Here is a 14,667-nt window from a genome sequence, read left to right as displayed (position 1 = left end):
ATGGGGTATCACTGTCTCAGTCGAAGCCAATCTGCTGCCACGTAGAGTGCCAAGTCCATGTCTGGTAAGATGAAAGATTTATTTTCTTTTTAATATTGGTAAAATATGACTCATATGCTAAAACTTTAAAAAATTAAATTTACCCCAGCTATGTGGCCACTGATGAAAGCTAACTAATATCTTAGGTCAGTCTGACAGTCTGCGATGTGAGGATTTTAATTGAAAGCTGAATACTTGTCTGCAAGCAATACCATTGCTCTATTCTTATCTTCAGTTGATTTGACACGATTATATTTGATTGATTTTACAGAGGTGGAAAAATGATCTCTCCCATGATCGCATAGAAAGTGACCTTTCATAATGGTAAGCCATTAAAGGCTGCTTCTTTGTAGACTTTGTAATAATGGTGCACAATAGATTTAAAGTTTTGAAAAAGTGCAGAAATCAAAGCAAAACTGAGTAAACCAATGATTTTGCATCCAAAGCCCACAAAATCCAGGAGATCAAGGTCCCACAGTGCAAAGCCTGCCAAGAAGACTGAGAGGCAGAAATCGTCCAAGAGGAGTTCCTCAAGTGCCAAATCCACCAGTGCAGATGTGGATATCCTCAGCCCAGCAGCCATGGAGAATGTTTACTACATTTCTCACAATGTAGTAGACTGTCTGGAGTTCAGGGGCTTTGGGTGGCCAAATTCAAAGAAGAAGAAAAAGAAGGGCATGAAACGGAAGAAGAAAAAGTAGATTTATGTTTTGTTTTGCCAAAGCTACAGCCACCCCTCCCTGCAAAATCTAAAATCAATGCACATGCAAATTCTGATTAAAAAATAAAAAAGTACTACCATCTAATGGCCCCATCTAGTGGATGTACTTGGAATCACGCAGCCTGAGAGGCGTGTCCCATCTGCTTGAAACCTAATACTGTGTACATCATCGTCAAGATTATTATGTTGGTCTGGTGCACTGCGAAGAAAAATGCAGCATTCTGGATTAGATCCATTCATACATTCAGAAAGGACTGTTCTGCCAAATTGTGCCTTTTGGGTTTTACTTAATTCATGATCCAGAGACTTTAAAATTCATATTTAACAACTTTATTGGAAACTGACTGGTTCAGAGGTGTATTTGAGCCAATATCACAAAAACATATGGAATTATTAGTAATAGTTTGAGAGTGTGAGAGAAAATCTCCAAACCTGCTGGAACAAAATAGCATGCTGTATGTTCAGTTTAGAGAGTACATACTGTACAGCCAAAGTAGAGATTATGAATGTTATGTTTTAAGCAAAAAACACCACAGTGCATCGTATAAAAGTCCGGTCAGCAGTGCCATGATGCTGGACTAAAAGTGATCCCACAAGTTAATTGTAATATTCTTTAAATCCAGTTATGGCACAATTTATCTTAAAAATAGGCTACATTGAGAACACAAGCCTAAAAGTAAGAAAAAAAATACTATCTCAGGCACTGTTAATATCATCATAAATATTTTACATGATTTCTCCTTGTTGTTCATGTACACTCATTAAACTTTAAGATGAAATGAAACCTACAAAAATAAATATTTTTTTTTCTGCAGTGCACATCATCATCTCTCAGTTTGTTTAGTATGTTCCTCGGTTCCTGCTGGCATCACAGAGCCTTTTCTCACTCTGGAGGCTTCTTCTTGGCCTCCACATCTTTCTTGAAGGCCTCTATTTTCTTGGATATGTTGGGAACCTTGAAAGAGAAAAGGTCAATCAGGAAAAATCAGATAGATCGTTGTAGCAAATGAGGGATTGCAGCAGCATCTGTCCAAAAGGCCAAACTTTTTAGAAGGAGAAAAGTTCAATGATTATAGGCTGATAAAAGGAAAGATTATCAATAAGCAGATGTCTATTTTGATACTTACATCATAGTTTTGGGCGAGGTACATCCCCACAACATTCCCCAAGGTGAAGCCAGCCTGGGAAACACACATTAAGGTCAGTAAGACAAAAATATAACATTCCTCCTGGCGCTAGTTTTATGGAGGGCTGGGTGATGTTAGCTTTGACTGCTTTCGCGTCGAGGTAGTGACAGCTCTCTGGGAATTGTTTAACAGCACAAAAAGACTTCCGTTTCACTCTGAAAACCCTATTGACATAATGTAGTTGCAACAGTAAACATATACTCCATATACTAAACATATACGCCAGAAAGCTTTTAAGCTATCACTGAAGCTCAACCGGGTGTCAATAACAATTTGACGTTAATGCTAACGTTAGCTAGGCTAGCTAGCTTCGCTGACATCCCAGAGCATCCGCATTTCTCAACTGAGAAACTTCTCTGACATGAACCGTAACATTAGAACAACTCACCAGGAATTGTAGCATGGTGGAAAAAAATAAAGTCCGCTTCAACTTTGCCAGTCAACAGCAAACTGTGTCACTGACTACCGAGCTGACAGTTGAGGTTGGAGTTGAGATATTTGGCTAACGTTAGCAGTAATGTCGTCAACAATGATTGTGCGCATGCGTACAGTTCGGTCCAAAAAGACGGTGGCTGAGAAGTCCCAACGGCTGACCCGCTCTGACCCGCTCTGTCGCTCACTGTAGTTGTAGTCTTTTTCTTCTCCTGGGCTCTCATGGCAGCCCCGCGGAGAACTACAAATCCCGGCGATACCAAGGAACAGTTCATTCTCACAACCAGTGGGTGTAGCTGCAATGGTGGTGTCAGTGGGACATTGAATGACTTTGGCTCCATCACCAGAATAGCTGCTCATTTCATTCAAGCAACGAAAGAGAGTCACTTGACGTCGACTATGGAGGCTCTTATCCCCGTTATCAACAAGCTCCAAGATGTGTTTAACACGGTGGGGGCGGACATCATACAGCTGCCGCAGATAGCAGTGGTGGGAACCCAGGTAAAACCCTCTGAATCTGTGCATTTAGTGTCAAAGGGTAGCTAGGCGGCTAGCCTACTAGCTACACATGACGTGATGCAGCGTTGACATATTTATTATATTACTTAGCTACACATTCACACAACCTAACTAAGCTGTGTGTCTTGATGCCATGCCTCTGTCGTGGCCCAAAAACCCAGTGTGTGTTACAACTGTGCAGCTAAGTGTCGTTTTACACAGCTGGAAACCTGCTTAGCACAGGCTGACCTAGCACTGACAGTAGAATCTACTTGCATTATCATCCGTCAGTCCTATTTTTACATCTATTTTTAGGCTCATCAAAACGCTATTTAAATCAGGTCAGTGCCCGAGGAAAAGACAGGTGCAATCAGCTGTGACAGCACACACACTGCTTGTGCATCCTTCATATCTCTCAACTATGGTTGAGGGAAACAAATCAATACAGCATAGTATCGTGATATTTTGTGTGGCAATATTGTATCGCCAAGTGTCGACAGTGCAATATACAATAAAAATGACTGAAGAGAGATGAACAGAATGAAAATTTGATCTCATTAGATAAAACAGATATTGACCAAGTTTTCCTCCGGGGACAGAGTTTGCAGTTGAAAAAGTAAATAAATTGCAATATATGTTATCACAATACTCAGCATATTGCAAAATGCTTAAAATCGCAATGCAATCTTATTGTGATGTAAGTAATGTGATAATATTATATCATGGCACCTCTGGTGATTCCCACTGCTGTTATTAACCCACCATGGTTATTTTGCATTTTGTGCCTGCAGAGCAGCGGGAAGAGCTCCGTGCTGGAGAGCTTGGTTGGCAGAGACCTGCTGCCCCGTGGGACTGGCATCGTAACCAGGCGACCTCTCATTCTGCAGCTGGTCCACGTTGACCCCGGGGATGTCAGGAAGAGCGATGACAGTGGTAGGCACCTTAATGAGAGAGAGGAGAGATCCCCTTATTCTCAACACTGTTTCACCTTTACATCGACTGTAGTGTTTGGGTGTTGTTGCTATCCTTTTTTTTATGTTGTGAAGTGATGCTTCTGTGTTGTCCACTTGCTTACATAGAGATATATGCAGAGTTTGCACTTGCATATGGACAAAAAACACCTCTGCTGTCCATGAGACTAATCCTGAAAATTGATGTGACCTTCTTGCGGTCAACATAAAAGCATCAATAGTGAAGTTGTGTTCTGTTCTAGGGGGCCACGAGACTCTTGTTACCGCAAACACATAATTGTCACTGTCTCCTCAGCTGCAGATGCCAGAGTGTGAAAAAGATTCACAAAGGTGCCTTGTATGTGTATATTCCTATTTACGTAGCCCTATTTAGCTTTCTGGTCCTTTCTCACAGCTACACCCATCATTCCAGCACCCTTATTCACCTGGCTAGTCACCCTCCTCTGGGATCTGTCCTCCCTCTAGCCCTGAAGTTCGCCTGTTTAGCTGATAGCCATGCTTATGATTGTGAGGCGCCTTCTTTGAGATCACTTATTTTATTGTTTGATTTCAGTGTTTTATTGTGTTCCACAGGCAGAGAAGGTGAAGAATGGGGCAAGTTTCTACACACCAAAAATAAGGTATGACATTTGCATGTTGCAATTAATTATCATAAATGGAATTAATAACCGTGATGTTTTTCTTGTGATAATGGTTCAGTGCTTATTTTTTGGCAGATCTACACAGATTTTGATGAAATCAGGCAAGAAATCGAAAATGAGACGGAAAGAATATCAGGGAATAATAAGGTGAGACAACCGATAGGAGGTGTCATCCTGTACTTTTTCTAAACCAGATGTACTGGATTTACTGTGCCAGGTGTGGCTTTACAGCTGTACTCTTGTTAAGTGCTAAACAGGGTTCAACAGGCCTTGAAAAACTTTTCTTTCAGCTTTTAAATGGCTGGCCCTGAAAGCACCGCACCCAAATTTATCAGCATACTGAACACCAGTCATCCTGAGGAAAACCTTGTGATTTGTGTTTTTTTAAAAAAAGAAAATGTAAAATTAATAATCTGGCCAGGATTTCTTGACTTGATAAGAGACTGGGTAAAGAATGAAGCCCTTACTAATGTCTGTTGTTGCTCATTTTGTGTCTTACCCCAAAACAATTTGAAGTCCTTGAATTTCACCAGACAAAACGTTGCAAGTCCTTGAGGGGTAAAAGCGAATTAATTTATTTGTGAAGATTTTAAAGTGACTCAGTTTGGGTGCAGTTGGGTGCAGAGTGCAAATTAGTAAATAAAATTTGTTCAATAGGTAATTTTATAGCTCCCACAAACAAGGTCAAACTACAATTGATGTAACATTTTCAAGCAGTCACTATTGTTAAAATTTCTACATTAATAGCAATTGATTGGGCTAAAACATATAAAATATAAATCAATCCTCACTGAGATCACCTCTCCAACCTCTACAGCCAAACACCGCTCTCATTAGTGCTTATTTGTCTGCAGGGGATCAGCGATGAACCCATTCACCTAAAGATCTTCTCTCCTCACGTCGTCAACCTCACTCTGGTGGATCTGCCAGGAATCACCAAGGTAATGCACACTGCTTTGCTTTCTGGGGCAAGGCTTTGATCTTCACACACTCCTGTGAAAATGATTAAAACCGAACAAAAAAGCATTTAAAAAAAAAAAAAACATCAAAGTGGTTGATAGAGAAATAAGAATTTCCAGCTACAGATTTGGCTGGTTGCTGGTGTTAATTTCCCACTTTGGTTAAATATCTTCTTTGTCTGTTTGATATTTTTACACACTGATCAATTCCTTCGTTGATATGAACGATATCGTGTTGTTTTCATTGGCATTGTTCCCATCAGGTGCCTGTGGGTGATCAGCCTAAGGACATCGAAGTTCAAATCAGAGATCTTATCCTGAAGCACATCTCCAACCCCAACTGCATCATCCTGGCTGTCACCGCCGCTAACACAGACATGGCCACCTCAGAGGCCCTCAAGGTCGCCCGCGAGGTCGACCCTGACGGTACGTGCTTGGATTTGTTTCTTTTTGGTGGGGGGAATATAGAAATAGAAGCAGGAGGAGTCAAGAAATCCAAGAAGACTTTGTGTCTTATGTTTTGAACATTTACCACACTTGTGATCATGCACAAGAGCTGCAGCTAGCAAGTGTTTTCTTTGTAGTTTAATCAGTAAATTTTTTTGATTAATCATTTCATATGTAAAATGTTGAAACTAGTTACAAATGCCTCGACACAAACTTATGGCAAGTTCCCAGAATTTAAAATTATGTCTTCAAATTGCTTCCTCAGTCTGAGCCGCGGCTGAAAACACCCCAAGGTTTTTTTTTTATTATTTGATATTTGATATTTGATGATGATATGTAGAAAGGAGGTGGACTGGCATACCGCTGTAACTTGCAAAACTTCCCAGTTAATTCACAGAAGAACTGCAGTGTTTCAGTCAGAGACCTTTGTCACATATAAAATAAGACTGACACAATGATTTATAAAACATGGCAGAACCAATCAAACAGCCATAAACTCACACACGATAACACGTCATTTAAGGTACAAATCACAACAGCTCAAAACAGCTCAAAAAATCAAAACAGCTCGATCATTTGTGTTGCCATGTGTCAATTAATAATTGTTTGATTGGCTATGTCATATTTTATGTGTCCTTATGTCAGTATTATTGCATTTATACCTGACAGAAGTCTCTGAAATGCAGCTCTTTTGTAAATGAAATTGGGAATCCCACTATGGGAGGACCACAATTTTTGGTCCTGTGCATGTAACACAGGACATATGTAACAACATATTATATGTAATATGTAGTAATGTGAAACTTTGAAAATGAAGTAGTTATTGGCATTTGAGCAGCCATAACCAGTAAATGTGGTATTTTGACTCGATAAATAACTAACACTTAATGGATTATCAAAATTATATCCGATTAATCTTTCCTTGATTGCCTAATCAGTTAAATGATGAAACTGTTCAAGCTCTATCATGAACCATTTTTATGTTTTTTTGCAGCTATTCTGAAATTTGTCTTTGACAGCATTCAGTACAAACATGAAGGCCACTCATTTGTTCTTTTGCTGGAAAAACACGCACATTCAGGGTTAAGTATAGTTAAATATAGTAAAGGACTGAAGCAGCAATGCAAAAGCATGAGAGAAAGAAAAGTCTGCACACCATGTCTGTTGCTCCCAAAGTGGATTAATTTCCACCAAAATGTGAGATTTTGAGCCTCAGCTCCTCATGGTAAGTGTGTTATAACCTACTTACAATGAGCAGCTAAGGCTCGAAACATCGGGCTCAAAACGTCACATTTTGGTGGTAATTATTTGTTCTTCTCAAATAATGAGACTTACAGACATTTATTCCAGATGTAGGAAAATTTTGGTTGTCTTTTTGTCACAAAAAACAATAAAATGAAGATGAGTCGTGGGCGAGTATTAAAAGTCTTAATGTCAATGTGTGGATGTGACCTACCAGGCAGGAGGACGCTGGCTGTGGTGACCAAGCTGGACCTGATGGATGCTGGCACCGATGCCATGGACGTCCTGATGGGCAGAGTCATCCCTGTCAAACTGGGCCTCATCGGAGTCGTCAACAGGTCTGGGTCACAGTATTTCCTCTGACCACCACGCTGGAAAATACTTGGCTCATTTAATTCCGTATGATTGCACTCACCAGAATTTGAACTTTCAGGAGTCAGCTGGACATCAACAATAAAAAGTCTGTGGCTGATGCCATCCGAGACGAACATGCTTTCCTGCAGAAGAAATATCCATCTCTCGCCAATAGAAACGGCACCAAATATTTGGCCAGGACTCTGAACAGGTAAATGCGATTTGAAATATTATTTATTTTGACTGTTGATATGTAAATCTGACAAAGCCAGGATGCCTAATTATTAATCTTTGCTGACTACAGCTTCACCAGCATCCCAAAGATTTTTTTACTTACTTTTTTCTGTTCATATAATTATAAAATGAATGCTTTGTTTTTCTCGGCTTATGGTCAGACTAAGGACCTTCTAAGAGTATTTTCATTATATCTGACACTTTATATACTAAATGATGAATCGATAATTTGAAAGAATATTTGATAGAATGACTGACACTGAAAATAATCCTTACTTCCACCCGTAGTTGATAGTTTGTTTCATTACTGTTGGTTATTTTTTAATGCTCTAAGTAGTACCCGATTTATAAAAAAAACAAACAAACAAAAAAAAAAAACCTGCTGCAGGACATTCACAGCCTTTGTTTTGAAAAAAAAAGGAAAGTAAGAAATTGTGATTTTTTTTTTTCTTGAACAGTTAAAATACAACAAATCTCACTTGGTGAAATGTAAATGCACTGACACGGAAAAAGACCTCACATTTGTTGCAGGAGTGACAGTATAAAAATATGTATTGAGATTTGCATAGACACATTGCGATATGAATATTCAATTTAGTATACAAATCTGTGTCTGTGTTGCCAGAATCAACACTGGCAACACTTTCTAATGATATCAGCTGTCAAGGAATTTGCTATTGTCTTTCAGTTCCAAAGGAAATGCATGTAATGTCAAATTAACATGAGCTAATTGAAGAGGAAAGAAAGGCTCAGAGTTCAATTTCACACATCTGTAGGAAAGCTGACCTCTCTGGCCCTCGCTGTCATAATGTCAGGTTACTGATGCATCACATCAGAGACTGTCTCCCTGAGCTGAAGACACGGATCAACGTCCTGGCAGCTCAGTACCAGTCCCTGCTCAGCAGCTACGGTGAACCTGTAGAGGACCAGAGCGCCACCTTACTGCAGCTCATCACCAAGTTCGCTGCAGAGTACTGCAACACCATCGAGGGCACCGCCAAATACATCGAGACAGCAGAACTGTGAGTTACAGTGCCTCGGCTCGGCCACATGGTGGTGCTGTTGATCCAGTGTAGGGAAGACTGAGCAAAACAACTGCATTGGTGTCATCATTTAGCATGATACAACTTGTAAGTTAAAGCACGCACAGCCGCTGTGAAGGAGGGCCTGACAGAAAAGTATGCTGCTGCGCTCACATCACAGCTGATCCCCCCGCTGTGTTTCAGGTGCGGCGGAGCCAGAATTTGTTACATATTCCATGAGACGTTTGGCAGAACACTGGAGTCCGTGGATCCTCTGGGAGGACTCAACACCATAGATATACTAACAGCCATCAGGAACGCCACGGTGAGCGTCGTTATGTTATCTTATAAATGAGCCATCATGACTGTCACTGAAGTCACTCTTCTCACTGCAAGATTAGGGGAGAGGGAGCTGTTTGAGGTGAATGTGTAAGTCTTGCAATTTGTCACATACCTTCCTATTTCATCCCCCCTATTGTGTCAGCAATATGCCTATCCCTGACTGGCTCACTCAAACCACGTTTCTATGGCTATGAGCATCAGCTAAACGCCTAAGCTGCAGCCCCCCCCCTCTTTCTGTACCAGGGGCCACGTCCGTCCCTGTTTGTCCCTGAAGTTTCCTTCGAGCTGCTGGTGAAAAAGCAGGTGAAACGCCTAGAGGAGCCCAGTCTGCGCTGCGTGGAGCTGGTCCATGAGGAGATGCAGAGGATTATACAGCACTGCAGCAACTACAGCACACAGGTGCTTGATCCTGTTTGCATGTGCACCGCTCTAAAGCCTGACTGATCACTGGCTTTTTGGGGCTCATACTGTTATTAGATACATATTTCAAAGTTTAAAAAAAAAAAAAAACTTCCGATAATAATATATCAGCTGGTATTGTTTTACACATGAAAATACACACACATCGCAAGGAATCATCAAAGCTGTTAATCAAATTTAGCTGTAACTGAGATATGTACTGGAGGCTAAACATTTTCCAGTTGAACAATGAATTTCTTAAAACAATTGACAACACCATCTGCTGAGCTCTTACAGCCACTTTGCCAACTCACTGCTCTACAAACTATTGTAAACAATGGTGTCTGCCTGAAAAACTATTAAATGACAAAACTGTGCTTCAGTAACCTTAAGTGCTTGTTACGGTTTTGCATATTGGTCAAAATATACTGTACACTGATACTGATAAGTCTGTGATGACACAATATCAGTCAGCCTCTCTACTCCCCTCTACCATGTTATACTAAAGCAGGAAATATTTTATATGTAACGTGTTTGCTATATCATGTGCTGCCTCCTATCTCCGTGTTTGGCTTACATGCAGAGATTCATATTCATGTCGCTGTTCTGCAGGAGCTGCAGAGATTCCCTAAGCTTCATGAAGCCATAGTGGAGGTGGTGACCTCCCTCTTGAGGAAGAGGCTGCCCATCACCAATGAGATGGTACTGCCACTTCAGTCTCCTGCTCCGATGCTTTGAAGTCTCGTCGCCTTTCAAGTTCCAGTGTTTCAAAGAGCAGCTGAGTCAGAACATCGGCTGCTTAGCTGAAAATGTCGTCTTTTACTTCCCGCAGGTCCATAACCTGGTCGCCATTGAGCTGGCCTACATCAACACCAAGCATCCAGACTTTGCAGATGCCTGTGGGGTGATGAACAACAACATAGAGGTCTGTACTCGCAACAAAAAAAGGAATTAAAATGGTGTTATCCATTTATTTTCAGTTTGAAAAGTGTTGAATGCTATTGAATTCTTGCACAGGGGACTCAAATTATAATTTAGTGCATTGGTGTTTTTACTGAGGTAATTAGCAGCTTCTGTCAAAAAGACGGTGTTTCTAAATGTTACACAGACAATATTTTAGTCTGGTACAAGATGAAAAGTGCTTTATTAATTCAACAATGGAAAAATTTAAAAAGTAGTGTTTCAGAACAGTTATCAGAATGAGTGGTGCGATTGAAAAATGTCCTTGACACCCAGACCAGCTTGTTTCATTTAATGATTTTCAGTGAATTATCGTCGGTACTTTTCTGTGTTGTGGTTTGTACTCTTTTGTTAAAACAATTTTATGAAATGACTGTTGTACGTGTTTTTGTGTCCTTGCAGGAGCAGAGGAGAAACAGGATGAGAGAGCTGCCCACTGCAGTGCCCAGGGATAAGGTAAAAGCAAGAACAGTATTATAGCAAACAGCCCTTCCTCCTGTGCTTACATTTGGTAGCAGTCTGCAGTGTCTACAGATCTCCAGTGTAAGGGGACTTAGGCGCTGTTAATCATTCATAATACGACAGGATCTGTGAACCAAATGCCTCGGATAGTTTCCATCGAAGAATTTTATCCCAGATCTCCTCTCTCCCTCTCAAATGTCTCCTCTCTTCCACTCAAATGGCTTTTGACTGCCAACCTCCTTTCCTGTATCCTGCCACACTTCTTCTCAGCCCCGTTTTTTCTCTCCATTCCCGCTCTGCTATCCCTGCTAGTCTGTTGGCAAAGGTCCGGCTGGCCCAACTGTGGTCTCTGGCGAGCCCCCTGCGTCTGGAGCAGACATGGACGGTGCCAAGGTGGGCACGTATGCATCTAGCTGGCAGGCTGCCTTGCTGCCTGGCTGGCTGGCTGGTGTTGGGGCATGGATTGCTGGGTGGATGGATGGATGGATGGATGGATGGATGGATGGATGGGCATGGGGTGCTGGCATGCTCTTTGATCTTGGTGTGCTGACGCAGTGCTCTTGTTTTGCTCTCCCTCAGCCTGTGTTGACAGCTATTGTGTTTTCTGCAGAGTCTTGTTTCCCCAACGTCGGCCTACCTGTCTCACAGAAAACACCTTCCCTCAGCTCAATTTCCTCTTCCTTCCCCTTAACACTGAGGCTGCGCCATCCTATGTACTTGTGTAGATTATAGGAATCATTGGAGAGTGGAAATTCTGCCAAAGTGCTCTATCAATCGGAGCCACCCTGGGCTATGCAAGTGCATAGGTTGCGAAAAGGAACGGTTATTCTCAATTTGCTGCCTGTACTGTAATGATTTCTATTTGTCTAGTGCATTTATAGTTTAGGCCACTTCCATTTTCGGAGAGGAATTGAAGTGTCCACCTGATGTGTCCCCTTTGATTTCATCAGCCAAAGCAAGCAAGGATATTGAATCAGGTCTCACTGCACTGTTGTCTTTGGCTCTGCTCTCCATATTGAACGTTCGGCCTGCGTTTCTCTCTAACTTCTTCTTGTATACATGCCTGGTTGTCTTACAGTTGGACTAACGCTTATGATTCTGTCAAGCTAACTATGGTGAATGTGCTAACTGTCCTTTTCCCGTCATCCCTTCCTGTCCTGACATGCAAACAGAGCTAACCCATCCTAAATATACTAGCTAGGGCATTTCATTTGTATGTATCTCTCCCGTGGTTATGGTGTGTTACGTTTCTGTCTCCTCAGGCTCCCGCTGCAGGGCCACAGGGGGAGCAGGATGGCACGGGGAACTGGAGGGGGATGCTGAAGAAGGGAGACGAGGCTCCAGGCTCAGGACCCGGAAGCCCCCTTAAAGGAGCTGTCAACCTGCTGGATGTGGTAACTAAGTGTTTGCCTTGAAGCACACCCCATTTGTTAATCCGACTGTGTTCTTTCATCTGTGTTTGATCAAAACCTGCTCTTTCCCTCCCGTCAAGCCTGTGCCCGTTGCCAGGAAGCTGTCTTCGCGCGAGCAGCGGGACTGTGAGGTCATCGAGCGTCTCATCAAGTCCTACTTCCTCATCGTCCGCAAGAACATCCAGGACAGGTAGGCCGGCTCGCTCCTTAAAAACATTGTCCCCTTCCTCTTAAACGCCTGTGGAAACTTGATTATGAGGTCAAATGTTTCTTCTGAAATTAATGTTACTTGATGCTTTATCTTTGTATATGTATTTCATTCACCCTTGAAAAACATTGTTGTAGGTGACTTATAGTTATATTTCTTTTATCTTTCATTGTGTAGCCCATGTCAAAGTGATCCTAATTTTTAATTTTGTTTTGTCCTGGTTTTAATTTTGTGAATATGTTTTGGACGATATTTTGTATTTTAATTGGACCCCCTGGAGGAACAGCTGACACCTGTGTGTACAGCTAATGGGGTTCCTTATAAATATTCAGATAAAACTGGAAAAAAATAAAAATACAGCTAAAACCAGCATCCATTACAGTCATTTTATTGCCTAAATTTACTTTTTGCTTAACTCCAAGCAACTCCAGCTGTTCTTTTTCTCAGTTCTAAGTGCTGGGATTTGACTTGATAAAACAAACTTTGCTCAGCCTGTCAAGGGGACAGTTATCTTTTTTGCATTGTTGTTGAGGTGCAGAGTTTCATCAGCCGTGGAGCAGGCGGGGTAATGTTAAGTATCTTGCTCAAGGATACTTTGACAGGTTTGGACACATGGAGGATCCAACCCAGACCGCTCCATCTGGGGGACAACCCAAATACCGGGCCACCCTGCCACCTTGTTTTCGACCATCTGTTCACTCCGTTCGCCCCCCTCTCTCTCTACTGCAGTGTGCCCAAGGCGGTGATGCACTTTCTGGTCAACCACGTGAAGGACAGCCTCCAGAGCGAGCTGGTCGGTCAGCTGTATAAGTCTGGCCTTCTCAACGACCTGCTGACCGAGTCAGAAGACATGGCCCAGCGGCGCAAGGAGGCCGCAGACATGCTGCAGGTAAAGGACTCCCGCTGTGTCGTGTCTGGTCCCGCCTGATGATTTGTTGTTTTACCGTCAGGCAGCTCGGTTTATTTTTAATTCTTGCCCACAGGCGTTGCAGAAAGCCAGCCAGGTGATTGCCGAGATCAGAGAAACACATCTGTGGTGAAAACTCAACAAGGAGAGCTCAACCTGATCTGTTGATCTGTTATCTCCTCTTCATGCCTGAAGGACCCGCTCCATCTGTGTGTCTCGATCCAACATGCATTCATCATGTCTGCACTTGAAAAAGTCTTGAATTTGCCAACAATGAAAATTTGTAATGGTTCCTGGTGAGTTTCGATCTCATACTGGCCCACTACTACCTAAAGGAAACTGAGGTTGTATTTCTATTTAAATTATACAGCAAATGTGCTTGGCATTGTCTGTATGAAAGTGCACTGACCTGTTAGGTAATGTTTAGGGTAGAGTTTTAGAAATTGTAGCCGCTACGCACAGCTTCTTGAGAAAGTTTGATCGAGCCGCGCAGCAAAAGGCAGAGGACTTTTCATCTTTGATGGGCTTTGGATTACCAGTATGAAAATGGACTTTGTGTGAAGTGGAAATGAGAGTTTGATGCGTTTTTGGCAGCTGCACAAAGCATTCAAAACTATTTCAGCTCTGGGTTATATAAAATCAATCAATAATACCCATCCCTTTATCTGTAACCTTTTCATTTAAGCATAGCTGTTGTGTGTAAGAAAACCATGGAACCTCAAAAGGCCAGTCAAAGTCCAATACTACAGCAGGGATTGGTAATTAAAATGCATAGGGTGCTGCTCACTTGCGGCAGCCCGAACAAAGCCAATGTTAGTCCTCTGTCCTGTGTACATATTGTCACTTGACTTTGGTGCACTGTTGTTACCACACTGTACTGTATAGAAAACCATCCATGCACTGTATATCACCAGAATCTTTATTTATTGACATGTTATTTGACGTTTGTGGTTAATGTCAGTACTACTGCAGCTTACTGCGGTCGGTTGGTTCATTATGTTTACATATTGAAGCCTACATGTGAAACTTACAGTGCACTGTGTTCTCTGTGCATGGTTCCCAAAATAATGAATAAATAGAGGTATTTTACTGCCAAATCATTCATCTGGATTCATTTTTTTTTAGCCATTTGCTTGACAAATACACAGCGGTGACTGATGGGAAGGAAGAGGAAAAAATTTGTTGTTGAGGCTGGAAAAAAAAGGATAAAAACCACCATCACCACAGAAC

The 14,667-nt window shown here is 41.8% G+C and overlaps 3 protein-coding genes across 4 annotated transcripts; 2 read left to right on the top strand and 1 right to left on the bottom strand.

Annotated features, from left to right (window-relative positions):
* Positions 1–467: 467 nt before the first annotated feature.
* Positions 468–740, top strand: smkr1 (small lysine rich protein 1). The gene has a single exon (XM_030046439.1). The coding sequence runs from the start codon at positions 468–470 to the stop codon at positions 738–740; it is 273 nt and encodes a 90-aa protein (XP_029902299.1).
* A 334-nt stretch (positions 741–1,074) lies between these two features.
* Positions 1,075–2,498, bottom strand: stmp1 (short transmembrane mitochondrial protein 1). The gene is made up of 3 exons (XM_030045478.1): positions 2,336–2,498; positions 1,888–1,941; positions 1,075–1,715 (listed from the first exon to the last, which is right to left on the bottom strand). The coding sequence occupies exons 1-3, from the start codon at positions 2,348–2,350 to the stop codon at positions 1,644–1,646; spliced, it is 141 nt and encodes a 46-aa protein (XP_029901338.1). The 5' UTR covers positions 2,351–2,498; the 3' UTR covers positions 1,075–1,643.
* Positions 2,499–2,603: 105 nt separating this feature from the next.
* Positions 2,604–14,537, top strand: LOC115354936 (dynamin-1-like protein). 2 transcript variants are annotated; one of them, XM_030045475.1, is made up of 19 exons: positions 2,604–2,880; positions 3,669–3,810; positions 4,422–4,468; positions 4,565–4,636; positions 5,344–5,430; positions 5,712–5,874; positions 7,355–7,475; positions 7,571–7,702; positions 8,541–8,747; positions 8,952–9,072; positions 9,333–9,488; positions 10,101–10,190; positions 10,321–10,413; positions 10,851–10,904; positions 11,223–11,303; positions 12,173–12,304; positions 12,403–12,512; positions 13,260–13,419; positions 13,514–14,537. In XM_030045475.1, exons 1-19 carry the CDS (start codon positions 2,779–2,781, stop codon positions 13,568–13,570), a joined length of 2,127 nt encoding a protein of 708 aa, XP_029901335.1. In that variant the 5' UTR covers positions 2,604–2,778; the 3' UTR covers positions 13,571–14,537. The 2 variants fall into 2 exon arrangements, with proteins under 2 accessions (XP_029901335.1, XP_029901336.1); XM_030045476.1 differs by lacking the exon at positions 11,223–11,303 and having other exon boundaries at positions 2,616–2,880.
* Positions 14,538–14,667: the final 130 nt, after the last annotated feature.

Source organism: Myripristis murdjan, chromosome 23 (genome assembly GCF_902150065.1).
Source record: "Myripristis murdjan chromosome 23, fMyrMur1.1, whole genome shotgun sequence".
Taxonomy (NCBI): Eukaryota; Metazoa; Chordata; class Actinopteri; order Holocentriformes; family Holocentridae; genus Myripristis; species Myripristis murdjan.
This window is presented reverse-complemented; position numbering and strand designations above follow the sequence as displayed.

What these genes read in the sequence shown, in the direction of transcription:
- smkr1 (XM_030046439.1), top strand. Translation starts at nt 468, where the DNA reads ATGATTTTGCATCCAAAGCCCACAAAATCCAGGAGATCAAGGTCCCAC.
- LOC115354936 (XM_030045475.1), top strand. Translation starts at nt 2,779, where the DNA reads ATGGAGGCTCTTATCCCCGTTATCAACAAGCTCCAAGATGTGTTTAAC. An exon ending in TACATCGAGACAGCAGAACT is followed by an intron (nt 8,748 to 8,951) that starts GTGAGTTACAGT and finishes GCTGTGTTTCAG; the next exon opens with GTGCGGCGGAGCCAGAATTT. An exon ending in CGCAAGAACATCCAGGACAG is followed by an intron (nt 12,513 to 13,259) that starts GTAGGCCGGCTC and finishes TCTCTACTGCAG; the next exon opens with TGTGCCCAAGGCGGTGATGC.
- stmp1 (XM_030045478.1), bottom strand. An exon ending in ACCTCGCCCAAAACTATGAT is followed by an intron (nt 1,716 to 1,887) that starts GTAAGTATCAAA and finishes TTCTCTTTCAAG; the next exon opens with GTTCCCAACATATCCAAGAA.